Below are 12,286 nucleotides of genomic sequence, written 5' to 3' on the forward strand. Positions count from 1 at the left end.
GTCGACCTTCAAAGACACGAGGGAGATAGAGACCCCGTTACAGATTTGGCACTGGAGCCCTGGAGCTTCCAGTTATGCCTCTGCATGCCAGGGATGACTGTCTGCTCCCACCAATTACATATTTAAGGCCAATCCTAAGGACAGACCATACCACAATCCTGTCCAACCGCCTTTAATCTTGACATTAGATCTTTCATCATTCCTTGGCTTGTCACACTTGGCCACGCCAAGCTCGGCTGCCACTCTGATGACTCCATCACACTATACATAATAAGATTGGCGGCATATGTCTGCAATTTACTTCCAGTGTTTTTGCTGAATGACCCCCCCCCCAAGCGGCATATACAATTAAAACTAAACGCAGACGAGGGACTTCTCTTTTATTTTTTCCTCCGGTTTTCTACTGTGATGTTGAAGATTGCAGTCACTGAAGTGAACCAATGTGTCACTTTCCCTCGGAGTCTCCTGGGACGGTGGGGTCTGTCAGCCGCAGTGAATTGTGCCAGAAGATACCACAGGAGGCCGCGAACTGAGGCTATCATTTCTGCTTCCCAAATCTTTTCAGTTTAATCTCAGACACGTTTGTCAAAGATGAATTGCAGACTTTCATGCCGACTGAAAGCAGAAGAAAATTAAATGTGCAAGTACAAGTGATAAGGAGGGTTTAGTTATTCGGCAGTGCGGTTCTTTCAGGCTCGCTGCTTCTTAAAGGGGTTCTCTTCTGTGGACAATCCCTGTTTGTTACAAGGGTCAACTGATCACAAAGTGTTCGGACCCCATCAATCAAGAGTCGTTTGTAGGAAAACCTGGCTGTAAGTGTTCAACCGCCCCCGGGCTCAGACTGCTCAGTTGTTCCCTTAACAATATAACAGAATTTTCCTGTGTCTCTATAGCTGTGTCTCTATAGGGGTTTCCCATTCTGAAGGATCCTATGTATACCATTAGCTAATCTAAATTCAAGAGTTTTCCTAAATACATTGCTTTAGAAATACTGCTTTGTTTGCCTGCTACAGTATGTGACATATTCCTCCCATTGTATGGGGCTACTCTCTGGAGGGGTGGGGGTCTGAGTTATCTATATTACTTACATAGCTGTTATCTTCTGCTCTGTGGTCTGGATAATTAGGTCAGTTAAGTGCAGTTTTATGATAAAGGCTTGGACAGTGTGGGGTAACTCTTATGTAAACACCAAGAAAACATTGAGTTTACTACAAGTCCATTGTCTCTCCTGGGAGCGTGTAAGTGTTTTCCAAACCTGTGTAATGTAATATACATTTACTGTGCATATTATACATATTATATTATTACATAATAAATAACCTCTCATCGTAATGGCAATGTCTATATCTAGTGAGGTATTTCCTAGTGTCCTGTCCATCAAGCAAAGATGCCCACCAGCTTGTGGAAAAATACAGGAAGTGAGAAGAAGCAACAGCAGGCAAACTGGTGAGAGAGGGAGATGAGAAAACCCCTTTATATCCTACCAATGATAGACTCCTAGTAAAAATGGCAATTTCCCCAAGTTGGGTGGTGGGAGGGACATTTACTTTGAAAGGTTTAAAGGGGTTGTCCCATCCCAAGGATCCTATCTATACTGCTTGTTAATGTGGATGTAAGACTTTTCCTAAATACACTGCTTCAGCAAAACTGCTTTGTTTGTCCACTATCTTACTTTATTCAATTCATTGTTGACACAGCCCTTGACTTATCTGCTCAAAAGTCAAGTGACATAGCTGCCTGCTCTCAGGGGGAGGGAGGAGGGGATAAGTGCATGGGAGCGAGCCTGTGTCTGTAGCTGTTCCTGTGTCTACACCACATGTGACCTAGCTTCCTGCTCTCAGATAGGGGAGAGGAGCTGCTTTCATTTCTGAACTCGTCTTCTGTTCTTCCAGTTATCAGGCTAGCTAATTCAATTGTGTTCAATTCATTGTTGACACAGCCCTTGACTTATCTGCTCAAAAGTCAAGTGACATAGCTGCCTGCTCTCAGGGGGAGGGAGGAGGGGATAAGTGCATGGGAGCGAGCCTGTGTCTGTAGCTGTTCCTGTGTCTACACCACATGTGACCTAGCTTCCTGCTCTCAGATAGGGGAGAGGAGCTGCTTTCATTTCTGAACTCGTCTTCTGTTCTTCCAGTTATCAGGCTAGCTAATTCAATTGTGTTCATTATGGCAGAGACAGGCAGTCTCTGTATGTAACACAGAATGGAGTTGCTCCTGTCTGTACTTCATAGTCCAATATTGTGCATATAGTGTTGTTTGAGGACCTTTGATGACATCACAGGCCCTTCAGCCGCCCCATAGGATCACGCTATGTAGTGGGCGGAGCTACACAATAATTTGGGGGCGGAGCTAAACAGCAGGTTGCATATGAAACCCCGCCCACCAAATGACGCAATAAATCAGGAAGAAAGAAGATTTTACAGCAGTGAAGACTGGTGAGTACGTGACGTGGGAATACCCCTTTAATGTAACTTGTAATACATAGCTGCAGTGCCACACCAGTCAACAGGTCATGTGTGGTATTGCAGCTGTGCCATGTTGCACTTTCCTCCCTACCCCACAGTCATGTGACTACCAAGTGACTGGGTTCTAAGAGGGGAGTGTTTGTTTTTTAATAGAGTTTATTTTTTAAAAAATTAATAACACATTACTATGGGTTCTTCCTACAGCGCCCCCCCCCCCCTTTTACATCCAAAAAGATGCAAAAATTATTTGACTAGTCTAAACAAGAAAAAATTCTAGATTTCAAAAACACTAGAAAAAAAATTGAAACAAAATGTGTCTGGTTATGAAGTGGTTAAATAAGACACCCATAGCGATTGCTGGTACAATACATGGTATAACAGATTTTTCTTAGTAGAGAGAACGACATGTCTTTAAGAGATGAACAGCCCCTTGTTTAATGACTTCACCTCTGCTTTATTTCTTGTAAGCCTCCGGAAAATTCTGTTATCTGCACAATGCTCGGAGGAAAATGTACTGCGCCGTACGGCTGTAAACAGTCCAACATAGTGAATCAATACCCTCATTGTGCTTATCTGCTCCCTATTCCTAAATCACACAATCCGCTCTTCATACTTTTATGGTGGCCTCACATCGCCCGGACCACGGTGATGAATTTTTTTGGCTTCACCCGACGTTCTATTTTTTCTACTAAATTGAAAAATGCCAAAGTATTTACTCTGTGTTTAAGTCGCAATCCGTCTTATTGATTTAGGAATGAAATAAAGTTTTGGAATTCTCAGACTCGGGATGTTCGGGCGAATTCTTTTTATGGCTCAAGTCAACTTAGAATGGAAAGGGGAACTTTCTGAAAGTTGGTGACCTCCGATGGTGGTGGAGATGGGGGATGTAGTAGTTACTGGGCTGCCAGGGAACAATTGGATAAAATTTTAAATTATTATTTTTTTTTATATTTTTGTTTTTTTTTAGTTCATACCAGACACGTCACATGGACAAAGATGACACTGTTTCTGGTTAAAGCCATGGTCATGGTCTTACAGATTTTAGGGTTCACAGCACCAATAAAGTCATGGAATGTCATCAATATATCGTCAACTATTCCACAACAGACAACCGGGCCTAAAATGAGAAGTAATACAATGTTGTAGTTGGCCTTCAACAAAAATTTCCAATCATTTAGCATCTGAAGCTCAAAAACATGGTAACAGACAACATTGTGTAGTCTGATCCAGCGGTCATGCTCTAGTTCATATATTATTGTCAGATATGGACTGTCCTAGCACATGACGTGGGCAAGGCTATCGGGGGGGGGGGGGGGGGAATCTACTCCACTCATTCTGTGTTGCGCTCACCCTTCACTCAGGTTGAACATTGAGCATAAATCATACCCCAACAAAGTCCACACCCCCTAGATACCCATTGCCACCACCTATTGCATTCAGAATCAGTAGGAATCCAGGACAAACCCACTCAACGCCCCCAGTAGTCAGACAGCAAACACATTTTAGGCTGAGGCCCCACGTTGCAGCAAAGCAGTTTTTGTTGCAGATTTTTAGCCAAAGCCAGGAATGGATTAAGCGGAAGGGAGAAGTATAAGAACATTCTTGGCTTCGGCTTAAATAACCGCAGCAAAATCTGCAACAAAAAAGCTGCTTTTACCCAATGTGGATCCTTAATTGGACTGTACAATGGATTAATAAAGAGGGGATGCCCATGAATATGACTTTCCCAGAGAGGTCACGTGACCTCTATATCCTCTTCCAATGATGTCATGGATATCTCACACTTCCAATCATGATCCACACAGTCTGGGAGTTGTCATGATCTTCTCACACAACAGGCTGCCACCTCTCTGCAGTCCCTGCCCATCTTCTTCCTGCACTGGGTGCCATTGCTGCTATACAGGAAAAGAGAACGCATGGATTGCTCATGCGCAGGACATAGTAGTGATGTCAGCCAGTGCAGAGAGGACAAGGCTGGGGACTCTCTGAGGTAGCCCATTGTGTGAGAAGACGTCCGGACTTTGACCGTATACTATCCTGGTCAACCTCTGGGAATCTTGGCCAACCTCTGTGAGTCCAGGCCAAGCTCTGGGATTCCCAGCCAAGCTCTGGGAGTCCCGGGCAAGCTCTGGGAGTCCTGGCCAACCTCTGGGAGTCCTGGCCAACCTCTGGCAGTCCCGGTCAACCTCTGGGAGTCCTGGTCAACCTCTGGGAGTCCCGGCCAAGCTCTGGGAGTCCCGGTCAACCTCTGGGAGTCCTGGTCATCCTCTGGGAGTCCTGGCCAACCTCTGGGAGTCCTGGCCAACCTTGTATGGGATGAGGGTTGAAATGTTTATTTATCCATCTTCTCAACCTGAGAAAGTTTCATATGCTAGACCTCCCTGCATTTACAACCCTCTTTATTAAGGCTGTGCTGACTTCCTAGTCCATAAAGGGTGATCTTTTGGCCTAAGCCACTGGCCTCTGCCATCACCCTTAAGAGTGTTGTAAGCTGCAGACTTTATAAAGGGAAGCCATTCACCAATTTCAGGTCAGAGGTGACGAAACCACAGGAATTCTCCAAAGTGACTACAAGTAACTAACATTGGAATCCTCCGACCCATATAGTAATATTTTCCTATCGTTTATGTCCTAATCACCTTCTATATCTACATCAACACTACAATTCCACTGGCAGGTTATCCATATACATGTATGGTGATAAGGTTGGCAAGAAGTCCTGTAGTGGATAGATAAGAACTGTGACGCCAGGATCAGACTGCATGGGGTGTTTGTTGTCTGTCTTCATGGAAACTAACCAGATCTTTAATCAAAAATTATTACAACGTAGCTTCATTTAATATTTTAATTTAATTAAGAAGCCGCGGGTCTGTAAGGTGCAGACAGCAGATATTCTTCAGGTGCAGTCATCTGGGTACACTCAGGTTTCGGCTCTGTTCCACTTAGTGTACGAGACAATTTTTTGAGTATTTTCTATATTACCATATACTATATATGTATTATACACTTTATGGAATTCTAAAAGGGAGAGTTCCAGTAATTAGAATATTGACATGATCGGATCTAAGTGTATGGTCAATGGGGTCCAACCACTGGAACCTCCACCAATCACAAGAACGGGGTCCTGCGCAGACAGATGGGGAGATCGCACCGTACTTACGGATTAAATTTTCAATGTGACAGGTTCTTCCATGGACAAAATAATTCAGATTTTTTTTTGCCTTTGTTAATAGTCTTCATGGAAGGGATGAATAAATAATGGTGATCACATCATGAGCAGAAAAAAAATCGCTCCATATATTTTGTACTTGTGCTCTTCTGACTACGATTCTGTCAGCTGTGACACTTCTTCTGACTACGACTCTCTCAGCTCTGACACTTCTGACTACGACACTGTCAGCCCTGATACTTCTTCTGACTACGACACTGTCAGCCCTGATACTTCTTCTGACTACGACACTGTCAGCCCTGACACTTCTTCTGACTACGACTCTCTCAGCACTGACACTTCCTCTGACTATGACTCTGTCAGCCCTGGCACTTCTTCTGACTACGACTCTCTCAGCCCTGACACTTCTTCTGACTACGACTCTCTCAGCTCTGACACTTCCTCTGACTACGACTCTCTCAGCTCTGACACTTCTTCTGACTACGACTCTGTCAGCGCTGAAACTTCTTCTGACTATGACACTGTCAGCCCTGATACTTCTTCTGACTACGATTCTGTCAGCTCTGACACTTCCTCTGACTACGACTCTGTCAGCCCTGATACTTCTTCTGACTACGACTCTGTCAGCGCTGATACTTATTCTGACTATGACACTGTCAGCACTGACACTTCTTCTGACTACAACACTGTCAGCCCTGATACTTCTTCTGACTACGACACTGTCAGCCCTGACACTTCTTCTGACTACGACACTGTCAGCTCTGACACTTCCTCTGACTACGACTCTCTCAGCCCTGACACTTCCTGTGTCTGTGTTTTTGGAAGGAAGCTGCCCTGGTTATCCATGGCTGGACAAATTCCACTCTACTACATCTTACTCTCCAAATAAAACAACTTCTGAGTAAATGGGGATCCAATGTCAGGCCCCTATTATTTTTAGGTTAGGCCGGACAGGCGCGACTACTATGTGCATATTCCAACTAATGTATATTTTCTAATGTAGTAAAAATGGCAGACAAATTGGATAAAATTAATCAAAAATTCTCATTTCGTATACCCAGAACTTTTTATCTTGCAATAACCCAGCAGACCAAATCCTATAGTAACCCAATTTCACACCTTGCCTGTACCTATACCTGTATGTATAGCGCCGCAGATCTTCACTGTCACAGCCGCGCGCCTCTGATGAAAATATTTATCTCCTCAAACTAATGAGGTTATGAGACCCTGACACTTCCAGCTTCTCCAAGGTGGATATTATGAATAATTCCCAGGAAAGTCTATTTCCTCTCCAGGACGGGAGTTAATCATTCAGAGCTAATGGAGTTTGCAGATCTTATTTGTGAAATAAAAATATAGGTCATGTTAGGTATCTTCACTGAGCCATAATGTACCGCAAACTACTTATAGTCATTTACATAGAAAATAATATTATACCAGTCAATTTCTTGTACATAGCGGGCAGTATTATAGTAGTTATATTCTTGTACATAGGAGTAGTATTATAGTAGTTATATTCTTGTACATAGGAGTAGTATTATAGTAGTTATATTATTGTACATAGGAGCAATATTATAGTAGTTATATTCTTGTACATAGGAGCAGTATTATAGTAGTTATATTCTTGTACATAGGAGCAGTATTATAGTAGTTATATTCTTGTACATAGGAGCAGTATTATAGTAGTTATATTCTTGTACATAGGAGTAGTATTATAGTAGTTATATTCTTGTACATAGGAGGTAGTATTATAGTAGTTATATTCTTGTACATAGGAGCAGTATTATAGTAGTTATATTCTTGTACATAGGAGTAGTATTATAGTAGTTATATTCTTATACACGGGGTAGTATTATAGTAGTTATATTCTTGTACATAGCAGTATTATAGTAGTTATATTCTTGTACATAGGAGTAGTATTATAGTAGTTATATTCTTATACATGGGGTAGTATTATAGTAGTTATATTCTTGTACATAGGAGTAGTGTTATAGTAGTTATATTCTTGTACATAGGAGTTGTATTATAATAGTTATATTCTTGTACTTAGGAGCAGTATTATAGTAGTTATATTCTTGTACATAGGAGTAGTATTATAGTAGTTATATTCTTGTACATAGGAGTAGTATTATAGCAGTTATATTCTTGTACATAGGAGTAGTATTATAGCAGTTATATTCTTGTACATAGGAGCAGTATTATAGTAGTTATATTCTTGTACATAGGAGTAGTATTATAGTAGTTATATTCTTGTACATAGGAGTAGTATTATAGTAGTTATATTCTTATACACGGGGTAGTATTATAGTAGTTATATTCTTGTACATAGCAGTATTATAGTAGTTATATTCTTGTACATAGGAGTAGTATTATAGTAGTTATATTCTTATACATGGGGTAGTATTATAGTAGTTATATTCTTGTACATAGGAGTAGTGTTATAGTAGTTATATTCTTGTACATAGGAGTTGTATTATAATAGTTATATTCTTGTACTTAGGAGCAGTATTATAGTAGTTATATTCTTGTACATAGGAGTAGTGTTATAGTAGTTATATTCTTGTACATAGGAGTTGTATTATAATAGTTATATTCTTGTACTTAGGAGCAGTATTATAGTAGTTATATTCTTGTACATAGGAGTAGTATTATAGTAGTTATATTCTTGTACATAGGAGTAGTATTATAGCAGTTATATTCTTGTACATAGGAGTAGTATTATAGCAGTTATATTCTTGTACATAGGAGCAGTATTATAGTAGTTATATTCTTGTACATAGGAGTAGTATTTGTTATATTCTTGTACATAGGAGCAGTATTATAGTAGTTATATTCTTGTATGTAGGAGTAGTATTATAGTAGTTATATTCTTGTACATAGGAGCACTATTATAGTAGTTATATTCTTGTACATAGGAGTAGTATTATAGTAGTTATATTCTTGTACATAGGAGTAGTATTATAGCAGTTATATTCTTGTACATAGGAGCAGTATTATAGTAGTTATATTCTTGTACATAGGAGTAGTATTTGTTATATTCTTGTACATAGGAGCAGTATTATAGTAGTTATATTCTTGTATGTAGGAGTAGTATTATAGTAGTTATATTCTTGTACATAGGAGCACTATTATAGTAGTTATATTCTTGCACATAGGGGCAGTATTATAGTAGTAATATTCTTGTACATAGGAGTAGTATTATAGTAGTTATATTCTTGTACATAGGAGGTAGTATTATAGTAGTTATATTCTTGTACATAGGAGCAGTATTATAGTAGTTATATTCTTATACATAGGAGCAGTATTATAGTAGTTATATTCTTGTACATAGGAGGTAGTATTATAGTAGTTATATTCTTGTACATAGGAGCAGTATTATAGTAGTTATATTCTTATACATAGGAGCAGTATTATAGTAGTTATATTCTTGTACATAGGAGCAGTATTATAGTAGTTATATTCTTATACATAGGAGCAGTATTATAGTAGTTATATTCTTGTACATAGGGGGCAGTATTATAGTAGTTATATTCTTGTACATAGGAGGTAGTATTATAATAGTTATATTCTTGTACATAGGAGTAGTATTATAGTAGTTATATTCTTGTACATAGGAGGTAGTATTATAGTAGTTATATTCTTGTACATAGGAGCAGTATTATAGTAGTTATATTCTTATACATAGGAGCAGTATTATAGTAGTTATATTCTTGTACATAGGAGCAGTATTATAGTAGTTATATTCTTATACATAGGAGCAGTATTATAGTAGTTATATTCTTGTACATAGGAGGTAGTATTATAATAGTTATATTCTTGTACATAGGAGTAGTATTATAGTAGTTATATTCTTGTACATAGGAGCAGTATTATAGTAGTTATATTCTTGTACATAGTAGCAGTATTATAGTAGTTATATTCTTGTACATAGGAGTAGTATTATAGTAGTTATATTTCTGTACTTAGAGGATAGTATTACAGTAGTTATATTCTTAGAAAATGTATTGTAGTACTTTTATGGCCTCAGGATACTGTTGTCACTATGATGACTGGAGGAGCACTATGTGAATGTTCTGCATTGTACTGAAGACTATGTACATTTCTATGACTATACATTTATCATATTTTGTTTCTTGGAGTGACGATAAGACACACAAGTACATGAATGTGATGCTCACTGAATGCAGATGTTGATCCCTCGTATAACTTTAGAATGTGTTCTGTTTTTTCTTGATCTACAGAGAGATTATGCCGTCTTCTGACATCACAGTGCGACCCAGGGACAGAAATAATTCCAATTTTTCAGCATAGAAAAAACCCAAAGTAAGTAGAAACAGCAGGAGATTATTGCAGTTTTCTGTATACTTAGTTTTTACTTGACTTGTGCTCATGTTGAGTAACTTGGTGTTTTTACTGTCTAAAGCTAAATCGAGGAGCGTTCTGCTGGTTTTCTGCTACTAAGAAGCAGTGGGAGTTCAGATGATAGTATGGTGCCACAAGGTAAGAAAAACATGGCTACTTTCTTCCAGAAACAGCGCATTGATGTAAATAGGGTTGGGCTGCAATACCATGCTCAACCACTGGGCAAGAGGTGGCGCTGTTTTTGAAAGAAAAATATCCATGTTATTCTTATTCTTAAGTTATTCTCAAGCTATTCGAGTCATCCTCCACCTTGGTCCATGACCTTCCCGGGGCTTCCAAACTAATCGGCATCATCTGTATGTTTTTGGACAGTGATATATATATATGTTTTATTCCTGATGGCCACGATCCTAAGTGATAATCTTTTTAGATTTCCACCACCGTGGGACATAATACATAGTTCTTCTTGGTAATGAGAAATCAATATCCTCTCCCAGCGCGGGATTCGGCTTCATTTCATTTCTCCTAAGACCTCATGTGTTGATATCGATGGGTATATATATATATATATATATATATATATATATATATATATATTTATAGGATTTTACCATCTTTAAGGTTTTACGCTCGTGAAATCCTTTCTATTACAGCAATCCTACACTTTTCACATGACGGTGACATGACCCTGCTGGAGACCGAGCTGGCTTATTAAAGGAATTCTACCATTAAAACACATTTTTTTCTCGTTGACACATAGGAATAGCCTTAAGAAAGGCCTTAAGAAAGGCTATTCTTCTCCTACCTTTAGATGTCTTCTCCGCGCCGCCGTTCGGTATAAATCCTGGTTTTCGCCAGTATGCAATTGAGTTCTCTTGTAGCACTGGGGGCGGTCCTCAGTGCTCAAACAGCACTGGGGGCGTCCCCAATGTGGCGAGGGAAATCTCAAGTGCTGCCTTCATCTTTTTCAGGAATGGGTCTTCTTCCGGAGGTGGGTTCAAACTTCTAGGCCTCGGAAGAGCAGACTGCGCATGCCTGCGGCCACAAGAAGAATGGCAGCGTACACAGTATTGTAAACGGCCATTTTCTTGTGGCCTGTGGGCATGCAGAGTCGGCTCTGCCCGAGGCCTAGAAGTTTGACAGTCAGCGCCGGAAGAAGACACGTGAAGAGGACCTTCCTGAAGAAGATGGAGGCGGTGCTGGAGAGTTCTCTCACAGCATTGGGTACGCCCACAGTGCTGTTTGAGCGCTGGGGCCCGCCCCCGGTGCTGCCAGAGAACTCATTTGCATACTAGCGAAAACCGGGATTCATACCGAATGGCAGCGTGGAGAAGACATCTAAAGGTAGGAGAAGAATAGCCTTTCTTAAGGCCTTTCTTAAGGCTATTCCTACGTGTCAACGAGAAATAAATGTGTTTTAATGGTAGAATCCCTTTAAGCTAGAGTCTACATTAAAGGGGTTGTACGGCATGGTCACTGTGTAATACTGCAACACAGACCTATCACTTTAGAGTGCTTGCGAAGCAATAACGGGCAAAACCACTGGTCCAGAGTGGCGCTGTTGCAGCAAGAAAGCAGCCATGTTTTTCTAATCCTCTACAACCCCTCTAAGTATTGTATCAATTTCCAATGTCAAGCAGCCATTTATACTGAAAGAGAAGAACAAAACCTTCCTGCTGCGCCTCATTACCTTACATTACATTCATGCATTCCATGGCAAAGTCTCCATTACTCGGGGAATAGTAAGATTTCTTTTTTTAATTTTGCTTTGTCTACAAGCTTGTCTTGTTCTCTAATGACCTAGATCCACAGAGAAACAGTTGTGACGGATCCTAACAGTTCAGATTTATCTGAAATATGGAAAGTGATTTTTGTAATCTATCTGTATCGCTCAACCCACTAAACTACCCTCAGGCACCAGACCCGTGAAGAATTTATACTTGTCTCCGCGTATTATAGTATTCAGTCAAGGACACTGGAAGACATCGGGAATATGCTGATCCTTCTCCAACCACCTCAGAAGTGGGATAATTAATTCCTAAAGTCAAAGTATTTTACCTATACAGATCATAGGCTTAAAGGGAGTCTGTCACCAGAACCAGCATATCACCCCAGTCCTGCAGATAGATAGGTTAGTGTCACCAGACCCAGCATATCACCCCAGCCCTGCAGATAGATAGGTTAGTGTCACCAGACCCAGCATATCACCCCAGCCCTGCAGATAGATAGGTTACTGTCACCAGAACCAGCATATCACCCCAGCCCTGCAGATAGATAGGTTAGTGTCACC

At 40.2% G+C, this 12,286-nt stretch overlaps 1 protein-coding gene across 1 annotated transcript in view; it reads left to right on the forward strand.

The window, feature by feature from the left end:
• The window catches only part of NOX4 (NADPH oxidase 4), a 152,892-nt gene that overhangs the window by 109,834 nt on the left and 30,772 nt on the right, over nt 1–12,286 (forward strand). The window contains exon 13 of the mRNA XM_075266225.1: nt 9,876–9,957. Coding sequence (XP_075122326.1) covers nt 9,876–9,957 — 82 coding nt within the window. The remainder of the gene's footprint in view (nt 1–9,875; nt 9,958–12,286) is intronic.

Source organism: Leptodactylus fuscus, chromosome 2 (genome assembly GCF_031893055.1).
Source record: "Leptodactylus fuscus isolate aLepFus1 chromosome 2, aLepFus1.hap2, whole genome shotgun sequence".
Classification (NCBI taxonomy): Eukaryota; Metazoa; Chordata; class Amphibia; order Anura; family Leptodactylidae; genus Leptodactylus; species Leptodactylus fuscus.